At 38.9% G+C, this 13016-nt stretch overlaps 1 protein-coding gene across 1 annotated transcript in view; it reads left to right on the top strand.

Moving 5' to 3' along the window:
• NAIP (NLR family apoptosis inhibitory protein) overlaps positions 1-10685 on the top strand; it is a 32953-nt gene extending 22268 nt beyond the window's left edge. The window contains exons 11-15 of the mRNA XM_023751024.1: positions 2776-2940; positions 4552-4704; positions 5034-5120; positions 8026-8190; positions 9765-10685. Of these exons, the coding sequence (XP_023606792.1) occupies positions 2776-2940; positions 4552-4704; positions 5034-5120; positions 8026-8190; positions 9765-10129 (935 nt within the window). The 3' untranslated portion in view covers positions 10130-10685. The remainder of the gene's footprint in view (positions 1-2775; positions 2941-4551; positions 4705-5033; positions 5121-8025; positions 8191-9764) is intronic.
• Positions 10686-13016: the final 2331 nt, after the last annotated feature.

Raw genomic sequence — 13016 nt, 5'->3', positions numbered from 1 at the left:
GAATGTTTTTCAAACAGCTCAGATAAAAATTAATGAAAATTAACTAATTTCAAACAACTCAGATAAAAATAATAATAAGCAGACACAAATTACTTATTAGTAAAATAATGATCTGTACGTAAAGATGATGCCTGAGGATTGCCCTCACCCTATCTGCTAAGTGGAAGGAAGAGCTTACACTGTACTGTCTGGAAAATAAATGGGAAATAATATCTCCCACTTGTGTCTCCTTTCACTGCTTTAAGTAATGTTTGCAAGTTTTCAGTGTAGGCTTTCTATTTCTTTCATTAAATTTATTCCTAGGTACTTGTGTTTTTTAATACTTGTGTAAATAATATTTAAATTTTTTTTCCATTTCTACTTTTTGCTCTTGTGGCTTTGGTTTTTCAACAGTTTGCTATATGTCTAGGTGTGCTTTGCTTTGTATTATTTCTTCTGGCTATTGTAAGTCATGTTGCTATGAATATGGGTGTACATATATCTCTTTGAGACCCTGCTTTCAATTCTTTTAGATATTTACTTAGAAATGGAATTGCTGCATCATATTAATAATAGTAATTTTGTTTTTGTTGTTTGTTAATCCTCACCACAGGATATTTTTTTCCATTGATTTTTACATAGTGGGATGGGGAGACAGAGAGAAACATCAACACTAGAGAGACACATCGACTGGTTGCCTCCTACACGCACCCCAACCAGGGCTGGGGATTGAGCATGCAGCTAAGGTTTGTTCCCTTGACTTGAACAGAACCCAGGACCCTTTAATCATGGGCCGGCGCTCTAACAACTGACCCAGACGGGCTAAGGCAAATAGTAATTTTACTTAATTTTTGAGAAATCTCCAAATCTCTTAATTTTCCAGAGTGGTTGCACCATTTTTATTTAATTTTTAAAAATATATTTTTATTGATTTCAGAGAAGTGAGAGGGAGACATAGGAACATCAATGATGAGAATCATTGATCAGCTGCCTCCGGCACACTCCCTACCAGGGATTGACCTGCAACCTGGGTATGTGCCCTGACCAGGAATGGAACCGTGACTTCCTGGTTTATAGGTCAATGCTCAACCACTGAGCCACACTGGCCAGACATGGCTGTACCATTTTACATTTTCATGACCATTGTACAGGGCAGGGAATGGGGGCGGAGGGGAGGGTGGCTCTAATTTCTCCACATTCTCATCAAAAAAAGTGTTTTTTATTATAAAGGCATACTAGTAGGTGTGAAGAGGTATTTCATTGTGGTTTTGATTTGCATTTCCCTAATGACTAATGGTTTGTGCATATTTTCATGTGCTTACTTATTGGCTGCTTGTGTCTTTTTTGGGAAGACATGTCTAGTAAGTCCTTTGCCCATTTAAAATATATATATATATATATTATTGATTTTTTACAGGGAGAAAGGGAGAGGGAGAGAGTTAGAAACATCAATGAGAGAGAAACATTGATCAGCTGCCTCCTGCACACACCCCTACTGGGGATCAAGCCTGCAACCCGAGCATTGCCCTTGACTGGAATTGAACCCAGGACCCTCCAGTCCGCAGGCTGATGCTCTATCCACTGAGCCAAACCAGCCAGGGCTAATTGTATTGCCTTTTAGTTCTGAGTTGTAGTTCTTTGTATATTCTGGATATTAAATCCTTATTGGATGTATGGTTTGAAAATATTTTCTCTTATACTGTAGGTTCTTTTCAATGTCTCAATGATGTCCTTCGATGCACTGTTTTAAATTGGATGAAGTCCAATTGCTAGTGCTTTTTAGTAGCATATCTAAGAATCCTTCTAAGAGTTGTATAGTTTAGTTTTTATATTTAAGTTGTTGATCCATTTTGAGTTAATTTTGTATATGGTGCTGGGAGGTAGGGAGTCCAACTTCATTCTTCTGCATGTGGAAATCCAGTTGTATTTGTTGAGACGAGGTCTTATTTTTGTGAATCTGGACAGTAGCACAAGGCTTCCCACACAGTAATCAATAAGTGCTGCATAAAGCAGTATCTTCATATATGTACTTTCTAGAAAAGAATGTTTTATGGTATTGACACCTTGTAATTAGCTAGTTATAAAAAATTGGAAAGGAGCAAAGAGAAGACCAGACATTATAAGCATGTGCCCTAAAGAACACTGGGGAGAGATCCAACAAAGGGAAGATAGACGCATGCCCAGTAAGGTTGGGATGACAGAGGGAAGGGGTTTGTCTGTCAGTCACACCCGGGAGAGAGATGGTTGGCCAGAATGGGTGTGGCCACTGTAAGTGCTTGGAAATTTGGGATATTTAATCCCCTGAATAAAGGAGTTCACTCTCTTGGTTCCTCTTGGCACACTTGGCTCATGCTTGGCTTACTGGCATTCTCCTAAGTGGCCCACACACACAGTGGACTAATGAACTAATGGACTGCAGCTAGCCTAATGGTTGTATTGGGCCCAGCTGCAACATGGAACTATAATTCTGGATACCGGCTCTGATTTTAGCCCTACTGAAACTCCAGCTACACTTCTGAGTGAAATAGGGCTTTGGAAACTCAGGGATATAATTCCTCAGAAATAAAGTTTTCTGCCATATTGCATCCTCCTGTGCAAGTCTCAGAAAATTACGTTTCTTGGCATATGGCAAGGACCCCACTCCCACTAACAAGGGGGTTAGACACGTTTTTCTCCAGTAACAGTATGTGAAAACTTTTCATGTGAAAATAGTGTGATGAATCAAAATGACAGTTTCAAATTTGCCATTTTGGAACTCTTTACATAAATAACGAGAAACTGTGTGCTGTTTTCTAGATCAACTCTTTCCTAATTTGGACAAGTTCCCATGCCTGAAAGAATTGTCTGTGAATATGGACAAAAAAAATGTTTTTTCAGTTATTCCTGAAGAATTTCTAAATCTCCACAATATGAAGAAATTATTGATTGAAATTTCCGCTGAGAATGGTCCTTCTAAAATAGGTAAGGATGGCACATTGACTTACTTGTTCTTACATTACTTGGTAGAGCTACTTGGCCAATGATTCATTCATTTAAGAGTAAAAGCTTCTGTGGACCTATGGGTAAAGCCTGTATCCATGGTAAATTGGGGGAATAGCACTTTCTCATTAAGAGAACAGAGAGCTATTTGTAATTATTGAGCCCTTACTACATGCTAGGAAATTATTACAAGCACTTTACAAATATGAGATCACTTAACCTTCATATCCATTCAAGAGGTAAAATACTGTTATTCTCATTTTACAGCTGGGAAATTGAGGTATTAAGAGGTAATTGCTCAAGTTCACCCCAACTAAGGAAATGGTAGCCTGTGATTCAAACACAGGAATTCTAACTACTACCAAGGCTGAGCTTTTTAAAAAATATATATATATTATTGACTTTTTACAGACAGGAAGGGAGAGGGATAGAGAGTTAGAAACATCGATGAGAGAGAAACATCGATCAGCTGCCTCCTGCACACTCCCCACTGGGGATGTGCCCGCAACCAAGGTACATGCCCTTGACCGAAATCGAACCTGGGACCCCTGAGTCCGCAGGCTGATGCTCTATCCACCAAGCCAAACCGGTTAGGGCAAGGCTGAGCTTTAACCACCGGTACACTGTCTCTTCAAAATAATTTGTAGAGTTCTTTTATTTTATTTTAAAGTTACAGATACCTGCCAAATTAGATGGAAGGAAGTATGCTGATTGGTAGCAATTGGAAACATTTCCCTGTTTTTCTCACCAGCCTATGCTCATGGTTAATGGACAACATGTGCAACCACCTTTCTTAAATACATCATTTAGCAAAATGACTTAGGCATCATCAATTCCTTAGTTCAGTAAAGACGGAACAGTAAAGATTGAGGAAATGTAAATCTCTATGGAACTGACATGCAGAGTGGCATTCACTGAGCTGAAGCAGGAAGAAGTTATTTTCTTAAATCTGTTAGCAATTTACGGATCAAATTTAGATTTTTGTTTCAGAGTTGTCATCGCTTTTGTTTCTTTGTATAATATTCCTATTGTGTAAATGTCATGTGCACACTCAGAAGCATTAAGATATTAAAGCTATGCCAGAACCGGTTTGGCTCAGTGGATAGAGCATCGGCCTGCGGACTCAAGGGTCCCGGGTTCGATTCTGGTCAAGGGCATGTACCTTGGTTGCAGGCACATCCCCAGTGGGGGGCGTGCAGGAGGCAGCTGATTGATGTCTCTCTCTCATCGATGTTTCTGGTTCTCTATCCCTCTCCCTTCCTCTCTGTAAAAAATCAATAAAATATATTTTAAAAAAAATATATTAAAGCTGAAGGTGAAAAAAAAAAGAAATAAAGCTGAAAGTGACTTTATTGAGCCAATGCCCTTCTTTTACAGAAAGCTGATCCCCAGAAAGGCTCAGTTCAAGTTCACATAGCTCACTAGTTAATTGCAGAACCTGAACCTCAGCCAAAGTGGCCTGATTGATGGATCATTACATCGTGGTGCTTTGTTTTAATTCAATATTGTTGAACCAAAATAACAAATTATGTGACTAATCCTAATAGAAATTTGCAGTCTTCCCTAATTTCTTAAATCCTTGATATTTTACAGTTAAATTAATTGAGAATTCTCCAAACCTTAATGTTTTCCATCTGCAATGTAATTTCTTTTCGGATTTTGAGTCTCTCTTGACTGTTCTCGCTTCCTGCAAGAAACTCAAAGAAATTAAGTTTTCTGGAGCATTTTTTAAACCCATCCCATTTGGTAAGAGTTACAATTTTAAAATTTTGGTTTAAGGCAGTTTTTAAAAATAGCCAAATTTTAAATATGCAATTGATGCCGAAGAACTATTGTAATAGATATATGATCTTAAATGAGTTATCAAATAAGTTGTATTTGTTTCTAAAAGTTTAAATATTTCTAGTTATCAGAATTATTTCCTGCACAAAGACTTACCTATTTAGTCATACTAATTAATTCTATCTGAATTACTGTATTATTTTCTATCACCTTAAAAGTATTCTTTAATCACATTACTTTTTGGTATATGAGTTGTAACTGACATAACTAGATTTTTATTTTCCCTTTTATAGTCACCATTCTGACAAATTTTATTTCTCTGAAGATATTAGATCTTAAATTCCAAGAATTTCCCGATAAGGAAACATCTGAAAAATTTGGTATGTATACAAAACAGTGCCTTTTACTTATTCTTTATTCTCTTCCTCCAAAATCCTTCCATCTATTTTGCATTAGCTACAACAAATCATAATATGTATTAACTACCCTGGCTAATTAGGAGGAAGGGACAGGGCTGCTCAACTTTTACCCTCACATGCCTTGATTATTCTCAGAGTGCCTTATGGGTCATTACACCACTATGCAATTTCATTGGCAGGTACCTGTTCCAAACATGTTAAGTCTGTTGTTTTAAGTTTCTGGGATATAGATAAAACTATCTTTTAAGGTTAAGAAAACTCAATATGTGAAAACCCAGATTTAACAAAATGACTAGCTATAAAAAGAGCTTAATTACTTTTTCATTTTTTTATGATTACAAAAATAATGTATGCTGATCGGGAAAAAACAAACTGAGGCATATTAACAATTTTAAGTTATTTAAGTAAAAATGGATTTGAATTGGGGAATATCCTGTTTAGCAGACAGAAAGGAGCTCTGAGGAGCTACACAGATGACTTTTATAGGCAGAAGGGAGCAGGAACGAGGAAGTTATACCAGGTAAAAATGTTGGTTGGTGATTGCAAGGATAATTTCCTTTAGGGCAGTGGTTCTCAATCTTCCTAATGCCTCGACCCTTTAATACAGTTCCTCATGTTGTGGTGACTTCCAACCATAAAATTATTTTTGTTGCTACTTCATAACTGTAATTTTGCTACTGTTATGAATCGTAATGTAAATATCTGATATGCAGGATGTATTTTGTTACAAATTGAACATAATTAAAGCATAGTGATTAATCACAAAAACAATATGTAATTATATATGTGTTTTCCGATGGTCTTAGGCGACCCCTGTGAAAGGGTCGTTCGACCCCCAAAGGGGTCGCGACCCACAGGTTGAGAACCACTGCTTTAGGGGATGGCAGAGTTCTAAAAACTGGTAACCTAACTAGTGCTGCTCAGATGATTCCTGATCACCTGGTTTAAGATGCTATTTCTGGGAGAGCTGAAAGCCGAAGTCTTGGTTTGGTGACATGGGACTTAGCATAAGCGGCTGTATTTGGGGATTATGTCTTTTTAACTCAGGAAAACATAAGGTGAGTCAGTGGAGATATGGAGTGAAGTTAGTTCCTTTTAAACTTTAGCATGCTTAAGGATCACTTGGATCTCCTCCTCCTTTCTTCCTTTGGAGGCAGCCGTGTGGGTAGGGGAAGAGCAGGAGGGCTGAATGGGGCAGAGGCAGGATCAGGGGTCAAGGAAGTGCCTGGTGTATACAACAGGTTGATTAAACAAATACGCTCAGTATAACGAGAGCCAAGTTTCCTCACTGTTAGAGAAGGAATTTATAAATATTGAAAGGGTAGGTTAGAAAGAACCCTGAGGTATTAAATTAGAATTGGAGATATTGGTGTGAACCCATGGTGTTTTTTTAAAAAGCGTTTTTATTGATTTTAGAGAGAGAGGAAGCGAGAGGGAAAGCTAGAAACATCGATGAGAATCATTGATCATCTGTCTCCTGCATGCCCCACACTGAAGATAGAGCCTGCAACTCGAGCATGTGCCCTAATTTGGAATTGAACCGGTGACCTCTTGGTTCATACTTGAGGTTGCCCCACACTCAACCACTGAGCCGCACCGGTGGGCTGAACTCATAGTTTTAACCTATTCACATAAATAGATCAACGTATACACAGATACAGATATCCATTTATCTATATATTTCTATACACAAACACACATTTATATTTCTAAGCTCAGTCAACTGAGACACTAGAAAATACCTTAATAGCAATGAGCACAACAGATGCCCAGATCTTGATTTCTGAATATTGGCTTCCCAAAAAGGAACACAAGTTATTGTAGAAATGGCTTATTTAAGAACTGGGACAGTGAAAGCAAAAGGCTGGAACTTTTTTTTTTTTTAAAATCCTCACCTGAGGATATGCTTTTTGCTGATTTTAGAGAGAGGAAGAGAAACATCAATGTGAGAAACATTGATTGGTTGCCTCCTGTACACACCCCAACCGGGGATCAAACCTGCAACCCAGGTATGGGCCCTGACTGGGAACCAAATTCCCAACCTTTCAGTGTACGAGGACAACACTCCAACCAACTGAGCCATCTGATCAGGGCCTGGGACATTGTTTTAAGGTAGAAAGTGTTCAAAACATCTCCAGGTGTGACGCCTCAGAAGTAGAGAACTTTTTAGGGATCAAGTAATCTATAATGTACCATGTTAAGGATGGAATCAAAGTGAAAAGGAAAAGGAAAGATAGAGTGGTGGATTGTGAGTCTTTAGTGCTGTGAGGCAGAGGGAGAAGTCACTGAGATAATAGCAGGAGGTGAGACTGAAAGAAAGGGGGCAGAAGGCTGTCAGGAGCTAGGAGAGTATCCAGGATGCCAGAAGTAGCTTCAATCTAAAAGAGGAAATGGGTATGTGATAGGTATTCTGCACTTCAGTGCAGGAAAGACTGGGGAGGGTGAAAAAATGGTTGTCTGGAAGTCGTAATGATGATCAAGGTGGCCCTAGCTGGTTTGGCTCAGTGGATAGAGCATCGGCTTGTGGATTAAAGGGTCCCAGGATCGATTCTGGTCAAGGGCACATGCTCGGGTTGCGGGCTCGATCCCCAGTAGGGGTCATGTAGGAGGCAGTGGATCAATAATTCCCTCTCATTGATGTTTCTATCTCTCTCTCCCTCTCCCTTATCTGAAATCAATAAAAAAATATATTAAAAAAAAAAAAAGATCAAGGTGTAGGCTGACCCCTTTCTCTTGTCCTTGGAGAGGAAGAGGAACAGTCTCTATGCTACATGGGGCCTCTTGGACTGTGGATGATTTTGAGGCTAGAGACCACTGTTTGAGAACACAGTATGAAAAACCTTTTTTTTTTTTTGTCTTCTGATAGCCCACACTTTAGGTTCTCTTAGCAATCTGGAAGAATTGATCCTTCCTAATGGGGATGGGATTCATCAGGTGGCCAAACTGATCATCCAGCAGTGTCAGCATCTTCGATGTCTCCGAGTTCTCTCATTTTTCAAGACTTTAAATGATGACAGTGTAATGGAAATTGGTGAGTTACCCTCAGATAAAATGTTTCGCCCTGGATGGGTGGCTCAGTTGGTTGGAGCATTGTCCTGTACACCAAAAAGACTGGGTTCAGTTTCCAGTCAAGGTGCATATCTATGTTGCAGCTTCAATCCTCAATCAGGGCGAGTATGGGAGGCAGCCCATCATTCTCTCTCTCTTTCCCTCCTTTTCCTCTCTCCTTCTCTCTTCCTCTCTCAAATCAATAAACATGTCCTCAGATAAGGATTTAAAAAACGTTTCAGCTTGCATGAAGCCAGTGATATTACTCAAGTTTTCTACTACAAAATGTCTATACAATTGCCCGGCCGGCGTTGCTTAATGGTTTGAGCGTCAACCTATGAACCAGGAGATCACGGTTCGATTCCTGGTCAAGGCACATCACATGCCCTGGTTGCAGGCACAATCTCTAGTGGCATGCAGGAGATGGCCGATCAATGATTATCTCTCATCATTGATGTTTCTATCTCCTCTTCCTCTCTGAAATCAATAAAAAAATTCTTAAAAAAATGTCTATACAGATTTTTCTCTAAAAATGTTCAACCCACTTCATTATCTCTATCTTATCGTTTGTTCCCTCTAATGTCCTGGTCAGATTTGGAAGTAAAAGATGTCCTCCCATTTGAGACTATACAAGCTCTCAAGTCTGTGTTCTTTTAAAAAAATGTTTTTTAAATACATTTGTGTTTTTTGTTTTTTTAAAAAAATATATTTTTATTGATTTCAGAGAGGAAGGAAGAGGGACAGAGAGATAGAAACATCCATGATAAGAGAGAATCATGGATCGGCTGCCTCCCGCAAGTCCCCCACTTGGGATCGAGCCCACAACCTGGGCATGTGCCCTTGACCGGAATCAAACCTGGGACCTTTCAGTTCGCTGGCGGACGCTCTATCCACTAAGCCAAACCTGCTAGGGCAAATTTTTTATGTTTTTATTGATTTTAGAGGAGGGATGGGGAATGTCTGGCCTGCGGGCTGTATAAGGCCCATGAAATCATTTGGTCTGGCCCTTCCAAGGCATTAGGGGAGAGTTAATTAAATGTTTGACCAAATAAAGAAGGATAATTTTTATTTTTATTTTTTAATATATTTGATTGATTTTTTACAGAGAGGGAGAGGGACAGAGAGTTAGAAACATCGATAGAGAGAAACATCGATCAGCTGCCTCCTGCACACTCCCTACTGGGGATATGCCCGCAACCAAGGTACATGCCCTTGACCAGAATCGAACCTGGGACCCTTGAGTCCACAGGATGATGGCTCTATCCACTGAGCCAAACCGGTTAGGGCAGCAGGATAATTTTTAAGTTGATAATTGTATATGGTCATGAATGATGTTATAAATATCCAAATAGCCCTTGGTGAAAAAGGTTCCTCACCCCTGATTTATATGTATATATGTGTGCGTAAATATATGTATGTATGTGTGTATGTATTTATTTATTGGCATTTTCTATTTCCAGTGGTGATGAGAGAGGAGGTTGGTTCAAATAATCTAGTCTATCATTACTGAAACAAAAGTCTTATGATTCCCATTTCATAAATATTTTGCTTTTACAGCCAAAGTAGCAATCAGTGGAGGTTTCCAGAAACTTGAGAACTTAGACCTTCCACTGAATCACAAGATTACAGAGGAAGGATATAGAAATTTCTTTCAAGTACTGGACAACTTGCCAAACTTGCAAGAGTTGACAATTTCCAGGCATTACACTGAATGTATCAGAGCTCAGGCCACCACAGTGAAGTCTTTGAGTCAATGTATGTTACGGCTGCCAAGTCTCACCACAATCAACATGTTAAGCTGGCTCCTGGATGCAGAAGACATCACACTGCTTACTTCGACAAAAGAAAAACACCCTCAATCTAAACTCTTCAATATTCACTGGAAATGGACATTGCCATTCTCTCCTATCATCCAGAAATAGAAGATTTAGCTAAAAAATGCTGAATCAAGAAAAATTTTGTCAACAATTCTAAAAACCTAATTATCCAAAAACATTTTATTAAATATTGCAGGCAAAATAATAGTTATAAAACATGTAAGGCATGTAAAAAAAAAATAACACCCTGCATGCCCACCATTGAGCTTAAGAAACATTATTACCAGTATCTTTGAAGTCTCTCAATGATCTTCCCAACTAAAGTTTATACATCTAACCCTCCATAGTCCAGCATTAGCATCAGGTATTCAGGCTAACTGTGTTAAAGAGAAACAAAGCTAGAAGGAGAGGGTGGAGGGAAGAACACTGATCTAGCTAAAAGTCACAGTGTGGAAGAATTCAGGTTATATATGAAATGACTAACTTATGGACTAAATCAGTTTCACACATAGGTGAAACAAGAGTTCACTTTAACAGGGTACAGATGAGTCTTTTGTGGGCCAAGAGATATTCCCTAATCCAGGGGTCCTCAAACTACGGCCCGCGGGCCACATGCAAATACAAATATTGTATTTGTTCCCGTTTGGTTTTTTTACTTCAAAATAAGGTATGTGCAGTGTGCATAGGAATTTGTTCATTTTTTTTTTTTAAACTATAGTCCGGCCCTCCAACGGTCTGAGGGACAGTGAACTGGCCCCCTGTTTAAAAAGTTTGAGGACCCCTGCCCTAATCCTTGTAGGATCTGTTCTGTATATTTAACTTTGGTGTAGTCAAGTTTACTTGTACCTTCCCTTTATCCACTGCCAATGTGAAGAAGAAATAGGATTTAGGGGAAAATGCTCTAATTCAGAGGCTTTTGATTCAAATGCCCTGACACTCACTTTTATGTTTCTAAACTTCTTTCTTTCTCACATATCCCAACCTCTCCAACTTCCTAAAATCCTTCCACTGTGCCCACATGAGTAACATGCCTAATATCCTCAGCGTCTTTTCTAAACGTTCCTTGCACGTTATTTTAACTCCATATTTTTTCAAACTTTTTTAAAAATCAGGAATAAATTCTATATTGAAAAATTTGCACATTTATATACATATTCACAACTGAAACAAGATTACAAAAATAACTTTCTAAAACAAGGCTATATTATTTTTACTTATATGCAAATTAACAAATAATTCAAAAACACAAAATTCTTTTAAAAAGTTGTTTAGATACACTGCTTTCAGTTGTTTATGTATACTGTTTTCTTTCTTACATTTCCTCCCACCAGAATTTTACCTTCTCTAGGCCACCAAAACAGCTCTTATGAGGGTCACTGATGACCTCCACATTGCTGAATTCAATGAATACTTCAGTCTCATCCTACCTTTGTTATGAGCATTTGACCCATCAGTACCTTGATGTGGTCCATCACTCCCTCCTCAAAACATTTTCTTCATTTGATTTCCAAGACTTCCCTCCTAATTCACTGAGAGTTCTGTTTCCTTTACTGCTTCTCCTCATATCTGATCTCTAAACATTGGAGTACCCGAGTTTTCCTCTGACATCTCTATTAAACGCACTTCCTTTGGCTATCTCATCCTGTTGAACGGCTTTAAATTCAATATCTAGGCTAACTTCTAAATTTTCATCTCTAGTCCAGATCTCTCCTCTGAACTCTACTCATATCCAACTCCCATTAAGAGCATCTCAAACTTCATATGCCCAAACCCAACTTCTATCCTTCCTTTCCACCAAAGTACTCTTTATTCAGACTTCTCCATCTCATTAAATTCCACTTGCCTAGGTCAAAACCTTTCATACTCCACCTGTGCATCTATTGGCAAATCCTGAGCTCCATTTGCAAAATGTACGCAGCTCCAACCAACCACTACTACCCATTGGTCCTAACAGATTGGCCTGCTTCTTCCCTTGAAACTTATGATCTATTTTCAACATAGCAGTCAGAAGGCTCTTCATAGAAATGCAATCATGCAACATCTTTGATTCAAAATCCTCCAATGGATTCCCAGCTCAAAGTAAATGCTGAAGATCTTACAATGGCCTACAAATGACCTGACCCCTCACTACCCGTCTTACCTCTGTCTCTTTAATCTCTCCTCCTTGCTCAATTCCACTCAGCTGCACTGGTTTCTTTGCTGCTTCCTGAACATGCAAAACATGCTGGTCTTAGGGCCTTTGCACTTGTCATTTCCTTTGCCTGGGAGGTTCTCCCTCATTTATGCGAGTGGCTCTCATTACCTTCAGAACTCTACTCAAATGTTACCTCAATAAAGTTTCCTGACCTTTCTTTTTAGAAAGGCATCCCACTTCCAATCTCACTCTGCCTAACCCCTTCCCCTACTTCACTTTTCTCTACAGCATGTATCACTATTTGCCACCTTATAAAGTTCCCACCACTATAAGCAGTAATTGTTATGTCTTGTTCACTGCTGTCTCCTAAGAAACTCGAATAGTGCCTAGCACACAAAGTTAAATAAGATTTAGCCAATCAATGATTCTCTCTCATCAGTGATGTTTCTCTCTCTCCCTTTCTCTCTGAAATAAAAAATATATTAAAGAATAAAAATAGCCTGACCAGCGTCGCTCAGTGGTTGAGTGTTGACCTATGAACCAGGAGGTCACGATTCAATTCCCAGCCAGGGCATATGCCCAGGTTGGGCGACTCGATCCCCAGTGTGGGGCGTGCAGGAGGCAGCCGATGAATGATTCTTTCTCATCATTGATGTTTCTATCTCTCTCTCCCTCTCCCTTCCTCTCTAAAATCAATAAAAATACATATTTTTTAAAAGAAAAAAAAAACTCCAAAAAATAAATAAGATTTGCTGAAATAAATGACTTTCCTGAACCTCTGACCATTCTCCAACTGTATTAAGTATTAAGGGAGATAATATCCAAAAATATCTTAGAAGGCAAGTAAGCTGCCTTCAT

Source organism: Myotis lucifugus, unplaced genomic scaffold, assembly GCF_000147115.1.
Source record: "Myotis lucifugus unplaced genomic scaffold, Myoluc2.0 scaffold_0, whole genome shotgun sequence".
NCBI classification, from domain to species: domain Eukaryota; kingdom Metazoa; phylum Chordata; class Mammalia; order Chiroptera; family Vespertilionidae; genus Myotis; species Myotis lucifugus.
The sequence above is the reverse complement of the archived record's forward strand: the minus strand, read 5'-3'. Positions and strand labels throughout refer to the sequence as shown.